A 23,676-nucleotide genomic window follows, 5' to 3' on the forward strand; every position below is an offset into this window, starting at 1 on the left:
GGAGGCGCGTGAGGTCACGGCGGGGCGGGGCCGCGAGCTGCACCGGCACCGCCGCCCCGGGACACGGGATACGGGATACGGGATACGGGATACGGGATACGGGATACGGGATACGGGATACGGGACACGGGATACGGGACACGGGACACACCCCGGGATACGGGACACGGGATACGGGACACGGGACACACCCCGGGATAGACACGGGATACGGGATACGGGACACACCCTGGGATAGACACGGGATACGGGACACACCCCGGGATAGACACGGGACACACCCCGGGACACGGGATACACCCCGGGACACACCTCGGAACACGGGATACACCCCGGCGTACGGGACACGGGACACACCTCGGGATAAGGGACACACCCCGGGATAGACAGACACGGGACATACCCCGGGACACACCTCGCGATGCAGGACACACCTCAGGATAGGCATGGGACACACCCTGGGATAGACACGGGACACACCCCGGGATATGGGACACACGCCGGGATAGACACGGAACATACCCTGGGACACACATGGGACACACCGTGGGACATGCCCCGGGATATGTGACATGCAATAGACATGAAACACATAAATCAGAAATCATGTAATTTTTTATTTACCTGCTCTTAATCACGTTACAACCAAGACCAAATGCCTATACACATATGGTAAAATTAGTGTTTCAGTTAATATTGACACCACATACATTCCAACGTTTGGTAACTTTCTGCGTAAGTGATAAGATTGATGGGAAAACTGAATATACCTTAAAAGGAAGAGAGAAAGAGCTATAATTTGTTTTGTGCTAAGGATATAGTGCAAAAATGAGTTTACCAGGGTCAGGCCGGCAGAAATGGAAAAGGAAAACGTTAGGAAGGAGCACAACAGGCTTTATATGGAGTCTTGTCACCTAATGGTCACTCAGATTTTCTTGAGGCTTACTAGTTGATACAATTGTTGATTAGAGTAAAATTAATTTCTCCAAGATGAATAAACCCTTAATCCTCACATAAATACATCAAAAACCTTATTATCATCTCAGCAGTTTTCCTAGCAGCTGTGCACCTTCAGGGGACTGCAGAGCGAGGGTGTGAATGATGTGTGCACGGGTTTGTGCTACAGTGTTTAGTGCAGAGAGCAGATGGAGCAGGCACAGGGAGCCCCCAGCACAGCCCATCCCTCGCTCAGTGCTCCCGGGGAGGGTGGCCCAGCACCCCTGCAGAGGGAAATGGGTGCTGGGCTGGTACCTGAAGCTGGCCAGATGCTGCTTGAGCCTTCTGGCAAGTGGTGAAACATTGTCAGATGCTGCAACTACTAATTGAGTCTTAACCTTATTATGGGCAGACAGAAGCCATCTTTATGTTCAGTCAGCATAACATGATTGCTCTAAATTCAATTAAAAATTATTGTGAGGACAAGCAGACCTCCCCTCCACTTTAGAGGGAAACCCACATGTCAAATCTGACTCTGAATACCATTGCAGTGAACAGGATAAATTAAACACGCCTGGATAGGCACTAAGATACTACATTATGTATTCAAGTGCTTATGTTGTTCCCAAAAGCCTTTGCCCAGTTTCAAATTTGCATTATTTTTTCTTTTTTCCTTTTTCTTTTTTTTTTTTCTTTTAATGCTTCACACAATGACAATTTGTGTGCTTGAAACAGCAAGTTTCTGGTGTATTGGAATTTGGAGCAGCTCCCAAATTCTCCAATATTTATTGTGATTTGGTTGTCCCACTAGCCTGCCCCAGCAGCTTTTGTTGTACTGAGCTATTTATTGCCTTACTGCTGCAGGCTCCTGGTGTCACTTTGTCACCAGTCTGCATCCCTGAGCATCACCTGCTTGCCACTCATCCATTTGCTCTCCAGTGAGCCCATGAGGACAATAAGCTATTTGCTCACAATTCCTTTTTGTAAGAATAGTAAGAATTCTTAAGAGGTGCTTCAAGTCTTACAATTTCCATTTACAATTCACATTTACCTGTCCATTTATGTGTCCACTTGTATATTTGTGTCTCCCTCCGACCAGCCAAAGGGAGATCCACACTGGCTTTGCTTCCTGCTAAACCGTCACACTTGGAAATTGGCTGGAATGGGAATCCATTAGGAGAATGAAAACTTTGAAAAAAATTGCAATTCCTAGCACACACAGAGTCAGGTGTGCCAGTTTACTTCTCATAGTTCTTGTGCCAGCTCCATAATGAGGAAGTGTTATGTGTTAGAAAAGTTTGGCACTGGATAAAATCTACAGCACAGGATAGTCACAACAGCACCCCTGTGCTGTCAGAGGTGAAATTGCCTGCTGTGCTGAAAGAAACACTCGCCATTATTTATTTTGGTATTTATCCTTATGTCCTGTAGCAGACCAGTGTGAATCTAACAAGTTTGCTTACTTATTTCCGCCTCATTTCTGTCTTAACTCAGGCATAAGTTAACAAAACTACATCCAACTTGCTTAAACACCCCAAAGAACGTTTTAACAAAACTGGAACACAGCTGGGTTTGGAAACTCACTGTGCTGCCCACTAAGGGCACAATGTGCTTGCTGCAGGGTGTGGTGCTGCGCACCCCTCCAGTGCCTTGCTCCTTCACTTGGGCTTGGTACGAGGGTTTTCCTCGGCAGATCAGCAGCCACTTGCAATCAGCAGAGAGTTCCTGCGGTTAATTGCTCCACACAACTCTCTCTCCAGCCCAGCACGACTTCTCAGTGGGCTTGTTTTTTCAAAGAGTAATCTCATAGGAGGTGGTCTGGGTACAGGATTACTCATGGAAGGACAATCTCATTAATGGCTCCCCCTCCTGAGATAGATACATTTATGTATTTTTGGCAACTCTTCATTGTTTTTAGTAATGTAATTCCACTAGAGACAATGTTGACCAGAAGTTCTCTTTAAGCCAAGCCAGAAACACCATTTGCCTTTTTTTCCCAATGCATTTATTACATACACAGACTACAAACTAACAGAGGTTCAAATCTAAAGCACCACCTCTTCTCAAAGCGAGGCATTTTGGAAACTGTAAAACCTGCTCTCACTTTGAGCCTAACATGGATGTCACACAGGTCATTATGTTTGTCTAATATTTAAATCTGAGACCTAAAAGCCTTAGAGCCCAGACCAAACAACTGCAACAAATGATCCAGTCAGTTTTCAAAGGAGAGGCTCTGGAGACTTTTCCTAGGTATTTCAAACATGTGCCAAACCCCTGTTTTTATACCTTTTTATATTGTCACCAAATAATTTATCAAGCTTTTTTTTCTTCCTCCCCAGTCCTACATAAGAGAAGTATTTTAATTACATCTGACACCTCCTGCAGAAAAGTTCACATGGGTTATTTCTGTTCCCTTTGCTTTCTGAAACCTTGCCTCTGTGTGCCATAAGCTTCAGTAACATCCCTGACTTCTGCGAATAAACCTCCCATGGTAAAGGAGATGTGCTGCTGGATGTCTGAGGGACAGAAAAGTCAGTCCCAGTTTCACACAGCTCCTTACTTTGGGCAGGTTAAATGTGAGGCAGCAGGGAAAGCCAGCAGCATGCTGGGCTGTGCCAACTGAACACAGCCAGGAGCTGGAGGGAAGCAATGACTGCCCTTTCCTCAGACACAGGGATAACCTGAGGGGGGAAGTTCAGCAGGCAGACAGAGCCAGCAAAACCAGGCTCTTCACATTGCTGCATGGCAGGAGGATAGATGCTGAAATAGAAATGGTTCAACCCAGACACAAGGAAAATATTGTTCACTCAGAGGATAAAAAATATCACAACAGGGACCCAGAAACATGATTCCATCTTTGGAGGCATCTGAACCAGCTGAACAAAGCCCTGGACAGCCTGCTGTGACTCCAGTGTTGATCCTGCTTTGAGCCCTGGATGACCTGCAAGCTTCCTTCCCACCTGACTGAAGCACCTGATTTGTACCAGCTTCACAAGAGAAATCGTGTCAAACCTAAGGGCAAGCAGGCCATCGTTATTTGGTCAAGAGACAAACTCACATTGATAGTTTGATCTGAGTAACAGCTGTCTTGGGTTTACTCATTCTCTGTTCTAAAGTTTCAGGCTGTGATGCTCTGGAGAAAAGAGGTACAAGTACAGAGCGTTTTATTGGAGGACCAGTAACACCCAAGACTGCTCCTTGATTGATTCTGGCCAATAGATTATTTTCAAGTGATTTTATTCTCCAAATATACTTCTGGATGGAATCAAACTGCAGGAGCCCATTTGTCTGGCCACAGATCTGTTAGAGAGAGACAAGCTAGACAGCAGAGCTGATTGAAAATAGGGAAAACACAACTTCTACTTGGTGATTTCCCAAGTCTTTCCTAATAAATTAGCTCATTACAGCTACAAGAACAAAAACCACTGTTGCTGTAATTATTTCTTTGATACCTTACTGTATTTTCATTAAATTGTTAGAATAAACAATTAACTACAGTATATACAAAGCAGCCAGTCAGTAAGATACGTAGGTTAAGGAGGAACTCTGGCATACAACATTTATTATAGCTGCCAAATAATGAATTCATGTGGAAATTAGCAAGAGCACTAAACTTAATTTGTCCCACTATTTTAATGGGAGGTTAGTACATTGGCAGGCAAAACAGCAAGAAGTCTTCCCACTAACTGTGGAAACAGATCACCACTGGCACTGCAAAAGAGCCTGCCAGCATTTGGCACAATGACAATGAATGAAGCACTGCCAACTGCTTTTTCCTCAACCAAGAAAGAATTGAAAATATCTTCTTCTTCTACTTTACCAGTGGATTAAGAGAAAACTGCTAGAAAATTGTTTTCAGTATTTGCAGGTGTTTCATCAGAGAATCCTAACAAAAATTTTTTAAAATAATTATTTTTTGATACCTTTCTTTTGGTTACATCTAAACCACATTGCATTTTGTTAGATTGTTGCTTTAGGTAACAATAAAAATTTAAGGCACCCTGACTTTATACTCAACTGGAAAATTATCCTCATCTCTTTAGAACTGTACCACTGGCTGTGTTTTCTTCAGGATGATCTATTTTGATTTTTAATGCTATTTATCCAGATGAAGGAATATGTAATTATCTTTCATTTGGAAGAAAATAAATAAGGTAAGACAGTTCTCCATCAGCTAAAACTTCTGGGGTATGAGATTTACAGCTCTCACTAGGAGCAGGGTTTGCTAATGAAGCTTTTGAAGCCACAGTGGCAGTGTCTGATTGTAATTGCTGAAAGGTGACTCTTGAAGAGCTTTATTTGCACTAATCAACACCATGTTGTGCCTCAAAGCTAGAGTTCCCTTAGAAGCACTGTCCCTACTGAGTTATTTTGTAATAACTAAACAGGCTTTTCTGTTGACTTCTGTTTTTCAGAAGTAAAAACTTTTCAATGGGGTCCTTGGGAGCTGCACTCCAAACCTGTTGTACAGTTAAAAACTTCATGATTTCTGGCATTCCCAGCCCTTTCTCTTCTGATGCCAGAGCCAAAGAGACCATCTGCAAAAGCATTGATGTAAAATACCCAAGGGCTCAGGCATGGCCTGGGAATATCCAACCTGTTAGATGTGGAGTCACAATAATTTCTTATTTTCCTGATGGTGGCCATTTGAAAACATTACATTCACAGTGCTGAACTCAGCTGGACAGTATTAGAGAGTGATTCTGCTTCACAGCTGAAGCAGCTCTGTGCTTCCTTTATATTTAGTTGCCAGCAAACTGTTCAGTTGTTTTCCTGTAAAGAGGAAACACTTGAACTGAATAGACTGTGAGCATCTCAGTTACCAAGGTGAGCTTACTGTTCATGCTTCATGGGGACTCTCGATCCACTAGCAGCCACCATATCACCAAATACATTTCCAGAAAAATAAGGTTGGTACCATAGAAAAAATGCAACAACTCACCCCAAACTTGAACCTCAGTATGTAGTTTTGGGTTTGTTTTATCATCTTGGAATAAACTGTTTTTACTTTCTCTAAATTCCATTCAGAACAGTTTGCTGTGCAGTCCATGCTGTCACATTATGGGAGATCCCTCTACTGTACAAAGTTCTCACCCATCAATGCTGAGCTCACTGAGTTGTTCCAATGCTTATGAACATGAGGCAGTTGTGGAACTCAGCACACAGCACTGTAACAGTGTCCAGCTCTCCAGTCTCTGCAGGCCACTTACCAGTGGATATCCATGCTTATGTCATGTATGTGAAAAGAGTGTATCTACAGCTCCATTTGAAGGCATTGTGAGCTGCATGAAAGCCTGGTCTGATGAACCATAATATCTCAATGCACAGAACACCACATGAAGAACAACATCATTAAGTGAAAGGCAGGACCCACAGTGAGATGGATTTTGGCTGTAATGATGCTAGGTTTGGAGTTTTAGTGCTATTGCTCTGACAGCCTAAGGCAATTACAGATGTTGCCTTAACAAACAGACCTTTCCTGCATAGACCCATTCCCTGGATGTGTATAGTGCCTGTGGGAGGCTGTCACTGAAGCCAATTATGGAAAAATATTGAAAAGTCTGCAAAGCTGTCTGGCAAGTGAGAAATAAATCCCACCTGTCATTTCTTACTGAATCCCTATAGCAAATCATAATCCTCAGTCATCACTACCTCGGACCTTATAGTCGGGAAGGATATAGCTATGAAGAGCAAGGATTGCACGGCACTTTGGGGACTGTGATTAGCTCAAGACTGAAGTAAATGAGTTTGGATCTGTCAGTTCAGCCAGTACTCTAAAGCCACTGAGCACGACTGGCACACGCTGCCCCCACCGGGGCTCCGCCTGGGACAGCGGCTTAGCGGGAGCGAGCCCCGAGCCTGAATCGGCTCCTCCCGCAGACAGGGGGAAGCTTTGGGCGAGGCTGAGCCCATGAGCAGAAACTGCTGGAGGAGCCATCTACCCAGAACACAAATGAAAAGCAAGCACTTCAGTAAATAAAGAGGCTTTTGCAAGAAATGCACACCTTCTCGAGCATGGGACAAAACACACACGTGTCTCAGGACTGGATGTATAGCAGCGGTTTGCCCTCTGTAAGGAAAAGGTGCTGTGTCTGCTGAGCACTGCCTGAGCAAGGGATAAGGGACACTTACAGGGTCCCTCATCTCCCCCGGCTCATTCTTTCCTTCAGCTCACTTCAGAGAACTCCTCCCACCTGGGTGCATTACCAATATTCGGTTTTGGAAAGGCTTTAAGACACAAACAACCAATTACAACCTTTTGATACCTGGGCTGCTAGTTGCTGTTTGTGTTATGTCTCAGCCCTGGAGAAATATTAAGGCAGCAGAGAATACCTGGAGTTATTTGACCTGGAGATCAGAATTCAAAGTTGGATTTAATTCCCTTAAGACATAGTTCTGTCAGGCCATTGTCACATTAATTTTCAGAACAGCAAAGCCTTCCCCTACTCATTTAAGTATACAAATGCCTTATTTTGGTCATTGATGAGGCATTTCTCACGGGTGCAATTTTACATTGGACTGTAATAAAAACCAGTCTCAGAGGAATTTATTAACATTTTGAGGCTCTCTGAACATGTAATCAAGATTTGAGGCAAAAAGAAGGGGATGCTTGTCTAAAGCAAACAGAAATTTGATTTGCCTTGAAACCCTGCAAACTACTGGGGCCAAAGCCTTTCCTAGTAGGCAAAGGAGGCTCCAGATGTAAGTCAGGGTAACAAACCCCTTCCAAAACTGACATAGAGAAGGTGCAGGTTCATCTGAGTGTTTACAGGTCTCATGCCAGTGACTGGAAACAATTTTAAGTCTCCAAAAACTTTAGAACAAAACCAATCCCAAAAAGATTCAGTTAAAAGATTTAGAGCTACAGATGCTGAAGCCATATGACTTTAGGAGGTACTCAGTTGTCATTAGAAAAATCTCATCCACATGATTGCTCACAATCAAGTAGTCCAATTTCAGATAAGGAAAAAAAAGCTCCAAATCTGTTGTATTCTAAATTCAATCTGTTGGGTTTGGCTGCTGGCTTTTGTGTACATGGAATTGACAGAATGAGGAAGGAGTGGACTCAATCAATCAGTAGGTCTTTTTTTTTTTTTTTCATCTGAATGCTCAGGGAAGTCTAAATGCCCCTTAGCTGAGATTTACAATGTGGATGAATTAGGAACGTCCTTTTCTCAAAGTTGTGGTATGTTCAATCCATGTCCACAAGACACTGATTGTATTTTTTCTCACCTATCTCCTCAAAATGCAAAAGTTTTGATTTTCCATGGAATGTAAAATCAAGCATCCCTTCACTCCTGACCTACATTTGCTGCAGGTCATTTAATTATGAATGAAAATGCCACTTTGTTTATATGAGTTCAATTTATGACAGAGATTAAGTTATGAAATTTGTTCTCCTGGCATCTTATTAATACTGCTCTGCTGTAAAATTCCTCAGGCAACAGGCAAAATAATGACTTAAAACTGCAATGAGATAATTACCTAACAATGCAGGCATTTTGAAGATAGACATAACTCTAGATTTGAAAATACCCTTTTATATAAAGGATAAGGTCCTAAAAATTGTGTGAAACACTTACAATTACCTTAATTTATTTTCATGACATTTTGGTTTAGATCCAATCAATTCCTAGTACATTAAAGAAAATTTTGTCATTATTCAATAACAGGATTTAGCTATTCACAGCAATTTTCTTAATCTTTAATTCTGAAAAGGTAAGTCTTCAAATCTTGGCAAAATTAACTTTGTGCCACGATGAAACACTTTGATCTATACAGTGCCATTATTGCATCTGGTATGCCAAGATGCTTTGATGAATGAAAAAAAAAAAAGAGCAAATTCAGCACTTCCCATCAACTTCCAGCTAAAAGGCAGTTGTACATGTGCAGAGGAGCCAAGTCCTCACTGATGTAAGGCCATGAAAGAGGATTCTTCTGAAGCATCTCTAAAGCAGATGTCATAAACTACATCTAAATCTTAAGGGGACACAATTAATTAATTGATTTGATTTAGCTCCCTCCCCTCTCAAATGGAAGCAAAAAACCCCTTCTCTCTGCTTAGTGACAATTCATAGAGTTCAGGATCATGAACTTTCCTAAGCATCCCTATATAGGCAACACCTGATGTAGAAATAGCACAAGAGACTAATACACAAAAGTGGAGTGAGTTAAACTCCTGGGAAAAGATCTTTAACATAGTGAGCTCTGCAAGGCCAAGAGTGCCAGGGGGGACACCCTGCCTTCTCTACACATGGATCCAGTTCCTCACTGGCCTGGTTATTCACTGCCACAAAAGAGGACCCCATTAATATGGGAACACTGTTAGTAATGAAGATGCACAAGCCTACAGAAACAGTTCACTGAAAATCTACTCTCTGGTGTTCCAGGTACACAAAGCAAAACAACTTGAACCAACCAGGCAGCCTGGAGAAAACTTTTCATATTTTTCCTACACCAATTCTAAAGTTGCAAGATTCTAGACATGTAAGGTGTTTAACTTTGTCATTTTCCCACAGAGCTCCAAAACAGACATGACATACTTGGACACTTATGGTCAGAGCTCACCAGATGGTGATGCTTGGTGTTTTCAGGGAAACACCATCCTTGTGTTTTTTCTCCCCCATAAGCAAAGCAAGACTACTAACAGGATCCAGTCAGGACAGTCTTTCAAATGAAAAACATCAATCAAACAGGCACCAAAGGAAACCCATACAGGTGTATGGGTTTCTGCTTGGACACCAACATATGAGAGACAGCAACCCAGCAAATGGGAACACAAAAACAAAAATCAATTGCCTCCTGAAAGTGTTTTCTGTCTTTTTTTCAAAGACCTGCAAACTTTGAAACTAAAGGCTAATTGGGAACATACATCCCTGCCCCCCTTACAGCTGGTCTTCATGATTTCTGAGAGAATCTAAGCATCACATTTAGAGAGCATGACTATAGAAGATCACTGTAATAAATTGGAAAACATTGAAGTTTGCCCCCAATTGTTCTTTCCTTTCCTGGTTTATTTTTTTAACAGGTACTATTAGCAATTTCTGAGAATAAATGTAACAGTTCCCCCACAATCAAAATAATTTTCTATCTCCATCAAGTGAGTGTAAAAGAAAGGTGAAAACACCATCTTTGAGCGAGAAGATTGCAGTTTTCCCCTGCAGCCTCCTAGCACCCTCCACTACCCTGAAGATTTCAGATGCTCAAAAGCCATTACAGAGCACATGCAGACAGGATTTACAGGAGTCTAACTCCTCATGCACTCCAGATGTTGTTCTGAGTGTAAATTAGAGTTTATAAAAGCTAGCAAACATTGTCCTTCCAGGCAAAAACACCCATAATACCTGCAACATTTAGCTAAGGTCAGACATACTGAAGAAGTGATGACATACGGATATATTAAAACAAAGTTTGTAATTTGTCATTACTGCCTCCCTACAAAAACAGCCTTGGAATGAAAGTTCAGGATTTGCACAGGAACAGTGATTAGATGCTAACACACTTGCAGATGTCTTGGATCCAAACTGGCAACATCACATGTGGCACTGCATTCTTGTTTCTTGTTAACTCTAAACATGAACTTTTAAAACAAACCTGTCTCACTGGTCCTTTGTTCCCTTCCTATTTGGTAAATGCAGCTTTTATCTGTGCAGAATCTCACTTTGATAATATTAATTACAAAAGGAAGCAGCTGTAGTAGCTATAAAAATTCCAATCATTTACAGAAGGCATTGCTAAAAAGCAAACAAAAAAAAGAGATGTTACTGAGCTGGGACTTCCAAGTGAAAACAACTGAGAGCAGAATAGACAAAGCCTCTCTTCTGTAGAAAGTTCTGTACAAAGAAAGTAGGTTCTTATCTGCATGTTACATTAATTTTCCAAGAGGAGATTTATATAAAACAATGTTTATCACTTGGGCAAAAGGAGATGAGGCTTTTCAGTAGCCTGTACCCAACCAAGCATACTCTTACTGTTTTACACCCAATGGAGAAATGCCTTCATTGTATTCCATTTCTTTAAAAATTTGAATATCAAAGTGGTCTTCTTAGCAATTCAACAATTAAAGGGTAAAAAAAATGCATATCTTTAAAATCACCTGTTCAATTTACAGTTTATTCATTTATAAAAACCACAGCACAAAACCTTGTCATTTTCAGGTACATGAGCTATGCAAAGAGTGTTCAGTACAATCCATCAGAGAGAGAGGACAGCTGACAGCAAAAGGCTGAGGTGTGTGAACAGAGAGCCAGCAAGCACAGCCAGCTTGTAAAAACTGCAACCTCTCTCTAGGCTTCTGTCCCCTGCTTCCCAGGTTTACAAGCTACATTAGCAATGATCCCCACTCCAGTAGTTCATGGCAGCTTCTTTAAAGCTTCTTCAGTGTGTGAGCACGCACAGCACAGTGTGCACACACCCACACACATCTCACAGTGTCACCAAGAGGACCTGGAACACACCATGCCTCCTTTATCTGCAGACCGAGTGCCACTTTCCAGGACCACGCAATGAAAGCCTGGCTGACAGCTCAGCTCAGCAGAAATTGATGGCATTGCTGTAATGGAGTTATCAGTGACAAATACCTCCTATGCAACTTCCAGGTCACACTCACTTAAGCAATGATAAATGAGCATGAAACACTGTTAGCACAAAACAAGATCATAAATACTCAATTCTGAGCTTAAAAAACCCAACTATTTCAGACAGCTGTTGCATCTTGCAGTCTCCATGATTTTATGGATGTTCTCACTCTTGTCACAGAGGTGCCACAAAACAAAAGATGACTTTATGCAGATATCAAAAAAAAGAAATTAAAAGAAAGAAAAAACCCAAGTCATCCATCCAGAGCAAACATTGCATCACCCTACACTGGCTAATATAGAGTTACCTCAGTGAACCTGACAGAGTTTGTAACAGCTTTTGGAATCCCAAGGTATGACATCCATCTGTCCATCCTTCTGTCATAGAAAGCTGCTCAGGATGAGAGGATGTAGATTGTGAATATAAACATGGTAAGTTGTGAAATTCAGGTGTCTGAGATTCCTCTCTCCAAACACTGACCTAGGTTGGAAAACCATGGAGAAAACCAGGAAAAGTCCATGGTGAAGCAACCCTATCAATTGTGCTTTATCCTCAGGGTTATCTCCACAGGCTATGGTTGCTTTTAAGAATTAACAAAGTTCATTCCTGAGGGTGTTTGCTGATTACAGTGAGATCAGTGACAGCTTGGGACAGACTGGCAGCTGCTTCTGCACTGCAGCAGACAATGGGAGCACCTTCTGCCTCCCCTGCACCTGGGATTTCCAAGGTACAACGTGAAGGGCATCAACCCTTCTGTCCCTTCCCAGTTGTCACGCAACCAAAGCCTGCCACCCCTAGCTCATCCAGCACTCAGCCAAACACTGCTCGTGAAAATGGGATCCCTTTGGCCATTTCCATGAGCAGAGTTATCTGGGCACAGTGCAGGAAGCTCCCTGCTCAGCCACAACCCACTTGCTCACTCCTGCTCCCCCAGATGTGTCTGTCAGTCACCATCTTTGCTTCCATTGCTGCTGTTTGATGGATGAAATCCTTTAGTATCAACGTGTCAAACTTCATAAGCACACCTACATATAAAACCTTAGACGCAATGAAATTATATTTTTAGCCTAATTTCCTGTAATGCTAAAAAAATTAATTTCTTACTGGCTTAAAACAACATTTTGGAAAAAGCTTGAAATTGTTTTATTTAGGAGGATCTCAGCCCCACTCTTGGAAACCATAAAAACCCTTCTACAACATGTAATTATTTATATATTTTAGGGGGTTATTTACTTTTATTAAGTGACATTTCCTTCATGAAATTCAATGAAAAATCCAACATCTACTTGCTTACCACAAGCCTGGGAACATCAGAGTATCTGCATATGGCCACACACAAGGATGAAACCTCGAACTCACACTGACACCCTTCCAATCTACAATAGCTAATTGCATTTTACATTGCTATGCAGACAGAAGCAACCACCACAACAATGTAGAGAGGAATTCTCAGCTCTGTGTTATGTGACAATTTACTAGAACTATCTGCAGTATTACGTCCTGTGCATTCAAATGTATATAAAGTGACAAATTACACAACATGGCTTCAGTCAGAATTTTTTAATTGTATTCCTACAAAATTATGTAAACATTAGCATACAGGTCCAGAAAAATCAATACAATATAATGGTGCATAAACTGTAAATTTAGAAGAATGTCAGGAACACTTCAACAGTTTATAAATTAATATATACAGTATTGGATAGTCCTCATTGGATAAGGAAACCTCAAAACTGAGCAATTTAGGTGCAAGAGCTGTAGAACAACAGAAGTGCTCAGACACCAAACTTGACTTATGAGGCAACATTGCAATCTACATGACTGCCTGTTGTTTCATATTAAGCATTCAATTTAGCTGCTAAAAAGTATAAAACAAAAACAGTTTTGGTAGGAAGTTCATTTTTATTGGAAATCATATAGCAAACATCCCTAAAATAATAAAAAAATCCCAAACCCAGAATACTCCATCACCAGGTTTCCTGAAGAGTGAAACTGAAGCTTTCTAGGCTGCACAAGGAGATCACTGGCATCTCCATTTCTCACTACTTCTCCCAGAGCACCAAAGGCATTGCCAGCTAAAGGAAACATTTCAGGGAGTTTGGAAAAGGGGAGTGGTGGATGGGGAGTAAAAGAAAGATGTAGAGCACGTATTGGCCTGACATTCAGCAATCTGGGCAGTTCAGCTCTTTAGTGAATTAGAACATCATGGGAATGTAACACCACTGTTAACTAATTCTGGGCTACTTTGCTTAAAAAAAGATCCCACCCAAAACAAACAACAACAACAATAATAACAAAAAAAATCTTCAGCCTGACTGTGATCAAAATCATATTCAAAGCATTCTTACAATGTTGCCCATTACGAGATCAGGAACAAATAACAGAATCCAGGATATATCATTCTTTTTCAGATAACACATAAAATTGAAAAGGAGTTATTTTCCTTTGTTCCTGTCCGTATAAGCATAATTCACAAGAGAAAAAAGTATGGTAAACATATTCTAATGAACAATCTCAAACAAAAGGCATTCGTCCCCATATTAGAAAATGCTCAGTATCACTGAAACTACAGACTGCATAAAAAGACTAGGATTATCCTGGAAGCACTTGACACTGCAAGAACTCTTCTAACTGCATACCTATAATATGATCATCAGAGAATCCCTCCAAAGTTAAATTTTTCTGTTTCCAGAGTTGAAATAGAATTTCATTCCATCATATTTGGTACATTTTTCCTACCTGACCAATCACTTCTCACAATGGCAATATTGCACTAATGAAGAAGTATTTATATTTAATAAAGGGGAGATCATTTCTAGCCATCTAAACCTTTTTGTTGTACTTTTTTTCCAGTTGTTTAGGAATAAATTCTGTTCATCTCTTCTATGAGATCCTGAGTAGTAAGGTGAAAAAAGTTTGGCTGATAGCACCAGTCTTCCATCACTTGTCATAATTCACAGGGTACATCTATCATCAGCAATGCATCTAGAAGCACTATCAACTATCATACTTGAAACTAAATGCCCAAAAAAGAGCTAATGAAACAGTTATTCCTATTGCCAGAATCTGAGCCAACACTGAAACACCAGGAGCAGGAGAAAAGATTTCTGCTAAATCTGAGGACATAGGTTGCAAACACAGAAAAAAAGCCTGAAATTCCAGCCAAAATCTTTCCCTTATAATGGATGGTGGTGGAGAAAAATACAGCTGGTGGGAAGTACTGGAAGATACCTCTGTGTCCATCACTTCCCAGGTAAGACACCTGCAAGCTGCCCACTTAGAATTAATGCCAAGGTACAGCACCCTGAAGGTGTTTATAAACGACCCAGACTCTTTCCTGTTGCTTCCCCCAGAGCAGATCAAGTAGTGAGTGATTTATTCTAAGCCAGACTGCCAACAGCTTCCAGCATTTAATTACCATGGTGTGTTTGAGGCTTGGAGAGTTTTATCTGACGTAACTCAAAAGGATTCATTGATTAAGAAACTTAGGTCACTACATTTCCTGCTGCAGTTTTTACTTGTATTGCTAACTCGTAATAGCAACTATGAAAGACAAAAAAAAAATCTAACATAGAAGAGGTTAAACGTAGGAATCTGGGCTGAAACTTAAACTGGGCTTAAAACTACAAAGAGACAAAAATCTCACTGGATTTGTCCAGTACATAAACCTGAAAAAGTTTTATCCCAGATGAATCTGCAGTTTTGTAAACTATTAATGTACTACAGCAACACTAATTTGGTATTCACAGATAGTAATAGCATGGGCTTTACATGTTTTGCCAACTCTTCACTGTTATTCCCATGTCTAAAATGACACAGGCAGAAACTCCTAACAGGACCTCATGCTCTTATGTGTAGCCTGCAGACTTTCCTCCCACTGATATGTGATTTGTTTCCTCACTCACATATCCCATGGGGATATTATACTCACATATATGCATACTGAGATAAGGGAGAACTGATATGACAATATAAACACCACCAGCAAACCTTAACTCAAATATTGCCAGCAGCACTGAATCTTGAGAGATCTCCAATAGACTAACGTGTCTAAGACCTTGCTCAATGTGGTAACAGATAGCACTAACAAAATGCTATTGAAGAGTTTAATGTGAAAATCTTTCCCTCTGCTTCCAGCTTTGGTAATATTTCTCATTTTCCCACTCTTGTTGGTTTTTGTCTGCTCCTTTATGCTAACTTTTATGTCTAATTTGGTAAAGACCATGCAGTTGTGAAATGCATTCTTGGCTCCCCCAGAACTTTTCAATTTTTAACCATTTATCATTAAAAAAATAAATTAGACCCAGGACATTTTAAGTTAAATGAATGAAAACTTTGGTAAGAACACCAATGACATCTTGGCACTCTTAAGGATTGTGACAATTTTCAGTAAGAACAATCATTAAAATGCTTCTCTCTAACATCTTCTGAGGAGTTACATGGCTGCCTGTACTCCAGCTCTAAGCTTCCATAAGAAATCTACATAAGAGGTCTGAAAAATAAAGGCAAAGGAGTACAGGGAAATCTGAAGTTTTTCAGCAGTCTCAGTGAAATATACATGTGTACCAAAATACTCTACTTAACAAGGTATAATGCAAACCAGACTTACCAAAGAATTTTCTTCTGTACACACATGAACAAGGTTTTCATGTATGAAACCATCAAACAAATAAATCTCATCTCTCAAAGGTGTTTGTGGGTTTTTTTGTTTGGGTGTTACATATAAGTATCAATGCATCAATATAAATTAAGCCAGCTCATTCATTATGTCCAGCAATTCACACAATATACCAGTGGGAGGAGATAAACATTATTCTGATCAAATACATTTATTTTAATCTTCAAAACACAACCCTTTTTCTTCATCCTCATCCTCATCATCAGTAGAATCTGCATAGGACTCAATGGTGTTGTATATGAAAGAGTACAGCTTGACATCTGGTCCTGAAGTAGAACAGTTTCTGCATTGTTCATTGTAGTATCTCAGCAACAGCCTATAAATGTCCCCTTCAAAAACCAAAAAGAAATCATTGAACATCATGTAAGAACAGGCCATATGAGCAATGTCTGATTGCAAAGGAAGGCTAGAAATGCACATGCACACTGAGACAGTGGCTAGGAACACTTCTAAAAGAGCAGTGATGGAGGAGGCTGACGACTGTGTAATGGGAATGTCTGCAGGTTGCTCAGAATGTAGGATGGGCTCCTTCAACTTCCTGCACAAGCTATCCTTACATTAGGCTTGCATACACATTACTTACAAATGTATTGCCAATTACCCAGTTTTGTTCTTCTGGCCCACAAATTAAATGACACATAACAATTACAGTAGGAAAATGGATACATTGCTTTTTTTGTTTTGCAACTGGACAACATGTCAGACCACATCGTGCAGGATGAGTTCCCCATTCTGAAAACAGGTACAAATAAACCGAGATCCATTTGCTTGTGCTCAGGACTTAGTGAAAAGAATTCATATCGGAAAATTTCTACTTATAGAGGTGGTTATGCCTCTTTTGTGCACACAAAGATTTCTTTTTGCTCACCAATAGTTTGGCCCTTCTCACAGAGAAAAGTATGCATGCTGTAAATGTCCCGCATCAGCTCCACATCTCCAAAGGTAAAATAAACAATATCACGTCCAGCCTCAGCAGCTGCCAATATCTGAATTAAGGCTGAAACAACAAAGAAAGATTACACATGAACACAGGATAAAACAATTTGCTGAAGGAAAAAACACAGCTTAAGTTTACAGCAAGCAGCCACAGTATCTGTTTCCATGTGAATGCTGCAAAGCAGTACAAACAATGGATAAATATTACCTCTATTTTTAAAATAAAGCAAAGAATGCTGGGCACTGCAGGTCAACAGTGCTGAAGCATTCTGCTAGAGTTGTTAGTGACCTTACTTCCAGATAAACAATGTGCTAAAAACTGAGAGGGATTTATTTTGGTCCATGTCTGCCCCCAAGCAGCATGCAGCCATTAATTAGCCAGTAAATGCCTGTGGCAGCATAAGGCAACAGAGCAGCACCTTCCATCCTGGCTTGTGCTGCCCATACAGCCACAGGCAGTGGGTAAAAGCCATCCATGAGCACTTTGCAATTCCCATTCTGTGCCACCTGTAAGAAGGAATGGAGCCAATCCTTTCGCTAGGTAAGCTATGCAAAGTGAGAGCTGACCCAACTTCCAGCTCCAAGAGAATAACTATGGTTCTGCACTCTCTTCTTGCATAATTTAAGGTGTCCATCATATCTACAATAGAAGTATGCAGCATGGAATATGATGGCTTACTCTGACCTGTGAGGGGCAATGTCAGCAATGCAATTCATGTTATTTAATTTCCAGCTTTCTGTCAAACTCATCGGCCCAAGCTGCATCCCAAGTTCTGCCAACAGCTAATGTTACAATATAGACAGATTTTGTTCGTCTACATGCAAAAGAAAGAAAAAAAAATCCTATCTTGGAAATAGTTTTTGACGATTCACCTTGAGAAATCATCTGAATTATTGATCAGTATTGCTGCTGAGCCAAGCTAATGACCCACTGCAATTGGAGAAAGTAGCTCTGGTCCACTTCTCACCCAGCTCCTGATTTTTCTGCAGCTCTCTGGTGCTCATCAGACATCATTGTGCCAATTCCATTCACCAAACTGCCAGAACAGTTACAGGTGAAGAATAAAAGCTAATTGTTTTCTGCTAGAATGGCAGTTGAATTGGCAGAGTGAAGAGGCAGTGCTGAGACAAGGGTGGGCACCAGACCACAGAGGCAGGAACAATAAAGGGGGAGAAGAAACAACGAAGGGGGAGAAGAAAACCAGGACCATTTTAGGCAGCACCAAACTTAGAAGAGTGCAGCTTTTTCACCAGCCAGCAGTGCCAGGCTGGAGTGTCACAGAGGTGTGCAATCAATCACAGGTTCATTTCAGGCAACTACAACAGTCCAAACAACGGATCACAGACAGCAACTACTTCATCTGCTGCAGCCTGTCTTACTTCACAGCCTGTTGGTGCAGCTCTGATATTAATACTTCCTTTTTCTACCCAGTAAGTAGAGTTAATTAAAATGTGATTAATATTGTCTTTGTAAAGATTAATTTTAAATAGAACAGTGTACATAGTGCATTACCACCTGCTAGTGGAAGCTAAATAGAAAGCTGTTCAGAGCTCAGCTCAAAGATCTTTCACATTTTTAAACACAGACCTATTAAAACACTGCATTCCTTAATTAAAAAAAAAAACTCCTCCTGTAAACCCATAGCCAAAATTATAAATTACATGATTCACATGTGAAATTAATCTCAATCTGGGAATGATATTTTAATTAAACTACTGAACCAGCTGTGGATTTAGTAAAGCTCCAGTAGTTCAGCTTTTAAAGAGTCTAATTAACTAGCTTGCATAGGGGAACAGAACCTAATGAATCTTATTATTCATCCCAAAAAACAATGCAGTTTCACTTTATAAGATATTAAAAATATCCTATCGTTTATTCTGAATTGCTATAGATCTTATGAAACAAGGATCAAAATTTTTGTCAAGAATCAGACTTCACAATCTTCTGGATATTAATGATACACAATACCATGGGAAATTTCCATGTTACTGATAAGGAAAGAAGCATCACAGGAAGAACAACAGAGCCTGTGGCACTGGGGCCTGGAGAGATCTGAGTTCTCCTGCCCCTTGCACCCAGCTGATCCCACTTAACTTCTGGACTTTCACCTGAGGAAATGACATCCCTTCTTCTACATTAAAAAGATACATGGGATATTACAGTTCAGATCCAAGATCTTATGCAAATTGAAGTATTTATTAAACCTTTCTAACACAGATCAAGTATGCTCAGATCCTACAGTAAATACTAGCCCTGATATTGATAAGATATGCATTTGGTAGCCTATTTTATCTAATGGAAATAAAAAAAAAAACAACTGCCAGGAACTCAATGAGCATTGAGAAAAAAATAGATGCTTTATGAATTAAACACATTAAGAAAGAAATGAAGCTGGTAGCCTGGTGGCTGTCTCACTGTAGCTACCTAAATCAGTTCTGAAAAGCAAATTTTAAACACTCTCCAAATGCTTGGAAACAACAAAAAATGTAAATTTCTATTTAGGATTATATGAACCAGGATATGAATTTATATGTCAGGATCCATCAGTTCTTAAATTGATGGAAAAGGTCTTAAATGAATGAAGACATGTGATACCTGCTGCATTATAAATACTCTAATTAAATATAAAAGAACATGAGCAAGTGAGTGATATAGCAGGCAAGTCAGGAAAAAAAGCAGCATGACTGAGTGAGTGGAAATCTCTCTGGCATACAGCAATATATTAAGGAGAAAAACTGAACATTAACCATTGCCAGCAAATTTGTGAAGCCTTGCAAATTACCAGGTACTTTAAACAGCTTTGCTGAGATATGAATTTTAGGTAGAATCTAAAAAGACTGCTCCAGAAAAGTCAACTGATTTATATGACTGACAACTGCAATGAACATGTTCTTCTGTGAACTAAAGCTGCATGTTTGTGTTTTGGAAGGTTTCATGCTACAGTGCTTACAAACCCAGTATTTCACCATCATGTGCTTGCTCCAAACTTTAAACTGAAAACAGCATCAAAGTCTAAAGCACAAAGAATAGAGTAGAATGCTTTTTTATTGTTTAAGGTCACGTTACTCATGGCCTAAAGATCAGCACTAATGAAGCAATTCTATAGAATGCCATTTCTTGGCAAAAATGTATTAATTAGAACAAAAGCAAAAAAATGTACTTGAACAAAAATATATGGCCCGGGATCAAAATGTAAGTTATTTGATTAATTTGAACATTAACTAATTGCTATAATTTACCTTTTAATCGGGAGTCCCCTCCAAAGGCACCACATCCCCAGTTTCCCGTGGCTATTGCAGAGAGATGCTGAGGTGAAACGTTGGGTCGACAGAAGCCACAGTAGGCCTGCAGAAACACAAGAGTCAGAAATGGATTTGAGAGACAACCTGGTATGATACTTTCAAACAATAAAATGATAACAAAAATCAGTATTGTCTTCTAGCAATACTGAATTCAAACTACTTCAATACACCAACAGTCTTCATTTAAATTCAACACCAATAACCAAAAAATTGAAGGCAGGAAGACTTTTGCTTTATTTGGACTCAAGTTAAAAATTAAGATACAGGTCCTGAGCCCCAGTTTCATCACAGCTACAGGAAACTTTTCAGGATAGCCTGAACAGAAAATTAACTCAAGATTTGAAGTTTTCTTTAAATATAAATCAGTCCTCCTAAAAAAACATCAGTGAAACCAACACACCTTATAAATCTTGCAGTGATCTACCATAATTAATTTTAAAAATCCAAACCAATTCAATACAGTGAAAATTACAGGTGGATCATAAATTCACTCATATAGGTAATTAGAATTTTGTACAAAGATATCAGTGAAGTTTACAAACTGTACTTCACTGTCTTTTTTTAGGGCTAATTTCATTACCAACCATGAAGAAACAAGCTGATGAATGTTACTTTAGTCATGATGCTAAAGTTTCAAAACTAATTTAAATTAGTCCTTCAGCATTGTACATCATTTCAAGAGGGTGTATTCTCTTTCCAGCTGAGAATTAGGGCAGTGTGTTTGAATTTATTCAAAATGCATCCTATATTATTCTATATCGTCCTGTATTGCAGAAAGCAGGAGGCTTTAATAACAGTAGCATTGAGCTCTTATATTCAACATCCAAGCTAAAGAAGAGGCTCACTGCACCTGTAAATGTAGAATCACACTAAGGAGACTCATCAGCACGTTTTGATCCCAAAAACTAGCACACTAGCAGAGTATAACTGAATAAACATTCTTGTACTCCACTGCCCAATAAAACCAGCACTGCCACTGCCAGAACAGGCCACACACCTCTCACTACCTATGCCTTATACTGGCCATGAAAGGCCCTAATTCTGCCCCATTAACCTTCTTATTAACTTAGGAGAATCTGCTTTGTGAACTGGAGACTGATTCCAGACACAGCATGCCAGCAGATAAAATTTGCGCATGGGATAACAGCAAATGGTTTGAAAACATTGGCACAGGTTGAAAGCTAAGGTCTCAACCATAAACAGCTCACTGATGGCAATTACTAGTCCCTATAGAAGTACAACCTTAGAAGCTGGGAAAAGGCTGCTTTAGCTTCAGCAAAAGAGCACCAGCAAAACAAGAAGAAAAACAAGTGACAGGAGAACCTTGGCTATGCAGATGATAAAGCACCTGCCACAGCCTGGGAAAGTAACCCAGTGTTCCCAAACATTATGCAGCATGTAATCCAGGGCAGAGACCAAGGACTGGGAAACATCTCAAATATCTTACTTAAGGACAAGATCCCAAATTAGGGATGGCAGGGAAGAGAAAAAAATTACGTCCACCACAGCTCCAGCTTCCCTGTCAACAAGATCTTCCACCTGGCAACTTTGATGTGTGGGATTGCCAAGGACCACAGTCCAAACTGCACCAAAGTGCAGTTTTGTACACTCACAGCTGATTTAGGGCAGGGTCAAGGACTGACAACTTTGAATGTATAATAATGATATAATGATAATGATTAAAAATATGAAAAAATTACTAGTAGGAAGCATGCTAGTTTTCCATGTCAGTCCAGAAGTTTTGTTTGAAGGATGAAAACTGGCCTGCATTGTCAGTCTTCTTGAAGACCATAAGCTCTGACTGGCATGGATACACACATATGTAGTTACAACAGCCCTTACAGCTATTTTGAAAATAAAGGGAATTTATGAACACCTGGATCTGATCTCAAGAAGATGTCAATACAGGAAAAGGTAAATTCCCAGGCAATATGTCAACACCCCAAGAGCAAAGAAGAAAGGTGGATGAAAAGCAAATGGCACCGTATTTATGAATATCTTAAAACATGGGGCACCTCCTTTTCTACCTTGACTGCACAGCTGAGTAGGATTCAACAGCACAAATCATAGGGAAAGAACTTAGATTCATCATTTAGAATCACAAAATAGCTTGAGTTGGAAGGGACCTTAAAAGGTTACCTCATTCCAACCTGCCTGACATGGGCTGGGATGCCATTCACTAGCTCAGGTTGTTCAGGGCCCCATCCAGCCTGGGACTGAACATTCCCAGGGATGGGGCATCCACAGCTTCCCTTGGCAACCTGTTCCAGTGCTTCACCACCTCCACATCAGGAATTTCTTCCTAATACCTAATTTAAATCTGTCCTCTGACAGTTTAAAACCACAGCCCCTCGTACAGTCATTATCTGCCCATATTAGAAGTTCCTCTCACTACTTTTCACAAGCCCCTTTAGGTACTGGATTAATAAAATAAGGTCTTCCTGAAGCCTTCTCTTCTCCATGATGAGCAACCCCCAACTCTCAGCCCATCATTTGGAAGCAGGAGAGGGAAGAGTCAACAAAACGTATATCCAACTTTCATTTACATTTTTGAAAGTTATATAAAATACACCTTTGAATAGCACATCACAGGACAATAAATATACTTGACAATCTTTTGCTCTAACATTGGACAGCAAAACTCTGTCATATGAGACACAACTAAGCAAGAATTTCCTTAGATGAAGACAGTAACATAAAGATATTTGAGAAAGCTCTATAAACATTAGACTGCAGACTGCTTTAAGAAGTTACTGGCCTTGTTGAGCTCTCTTCTAATTTTTTCTGGACCAAACTGATCAATGAAACGTCGGAAGTGAAATGCATCTATAGCAACAATTTCAGTGCAGCGTCGTTGCCATTCATCCCTAAAATGGGAGGGGGAAGAAAAGTAGAAGACATTAGTTGTTCAATATCAGCCATATAACCCCGATTCAAAATGAGCAATTCCCTTCACAGCTTCTCTGTTAGAAGCAGCTGAAAAGGTGAACTCAGACAATGGAATACTTTTTCTTTGTGGGTTGGGAATGAAAGCAGAATCAGAAATGAGACAGGCCTCTCCATAAATTTGGAAATACTCTGGCTAGACTTTGGGCATGAACGTGAAACAAATCTAATTACACAGCACTATTTATCAAGTATGTAAGAACACTGCAAGGTCAGTGTTTCTCTGTCTTTCTCCAACATTTAAATGAGAGTACACTGTGTATGTTTCTATACCAAATGAGTAATTTTGTGTATACACT

The 23,676-nt window shown here is 40.2% G+C and overlaps 1 protein-coding gene across 1 annotated transcript in view; it reads right to left on the reverse strand.

The window, feature by feature from the left end:
• Window positions 1-13,059: 13,059 nt before the first annotated feature.
• PARG (poly(ADP-ribose) glycohydrolase) overlaps window positions 13,060-23,676 on the reverse strand; it is a 59,886-nt gene continuing 49,269 nt past the window's right edge. The window contains exons 15-18 of the mRNA XM_033066612.1: window positions 23,190-23,298; window positions 20,369-20,474; window positions 17,061-17,189; window positions 13,060-16,521 (exon numbers count right to left, since the gene is read on the reverse strand). Of these exons, the coding sequence (XP_032922503.1) occupies window positions 16,349-16,521; window positions 17,061-17,189; window positions 20,369-20,474; window positions 23,190-23,298 (517 nt within the window). The 3' untranslated portion in view covers window positions 13,060-16,348. The remainder of the gene's footprint in view (window positions 16,522-17,060; window positions 17,190-20,368; window positions 20,475-23,189; window positions 23,299-23,676) is intronic.

Source organism: Catharus ustulatus, chromosome 8, assembly GCF_009819885.2.
Source record: "Catharus ustulatus isolate bCatUst1 chromosome 8, bCatUst1.pri.v2, whole genome shotgun sequence".
Lineage (NCBI taxonomy): Eukaryota > Metazoa > Chordata > Aves > Passeriformes > Turdidae > Catharus > Catharus ustulatus.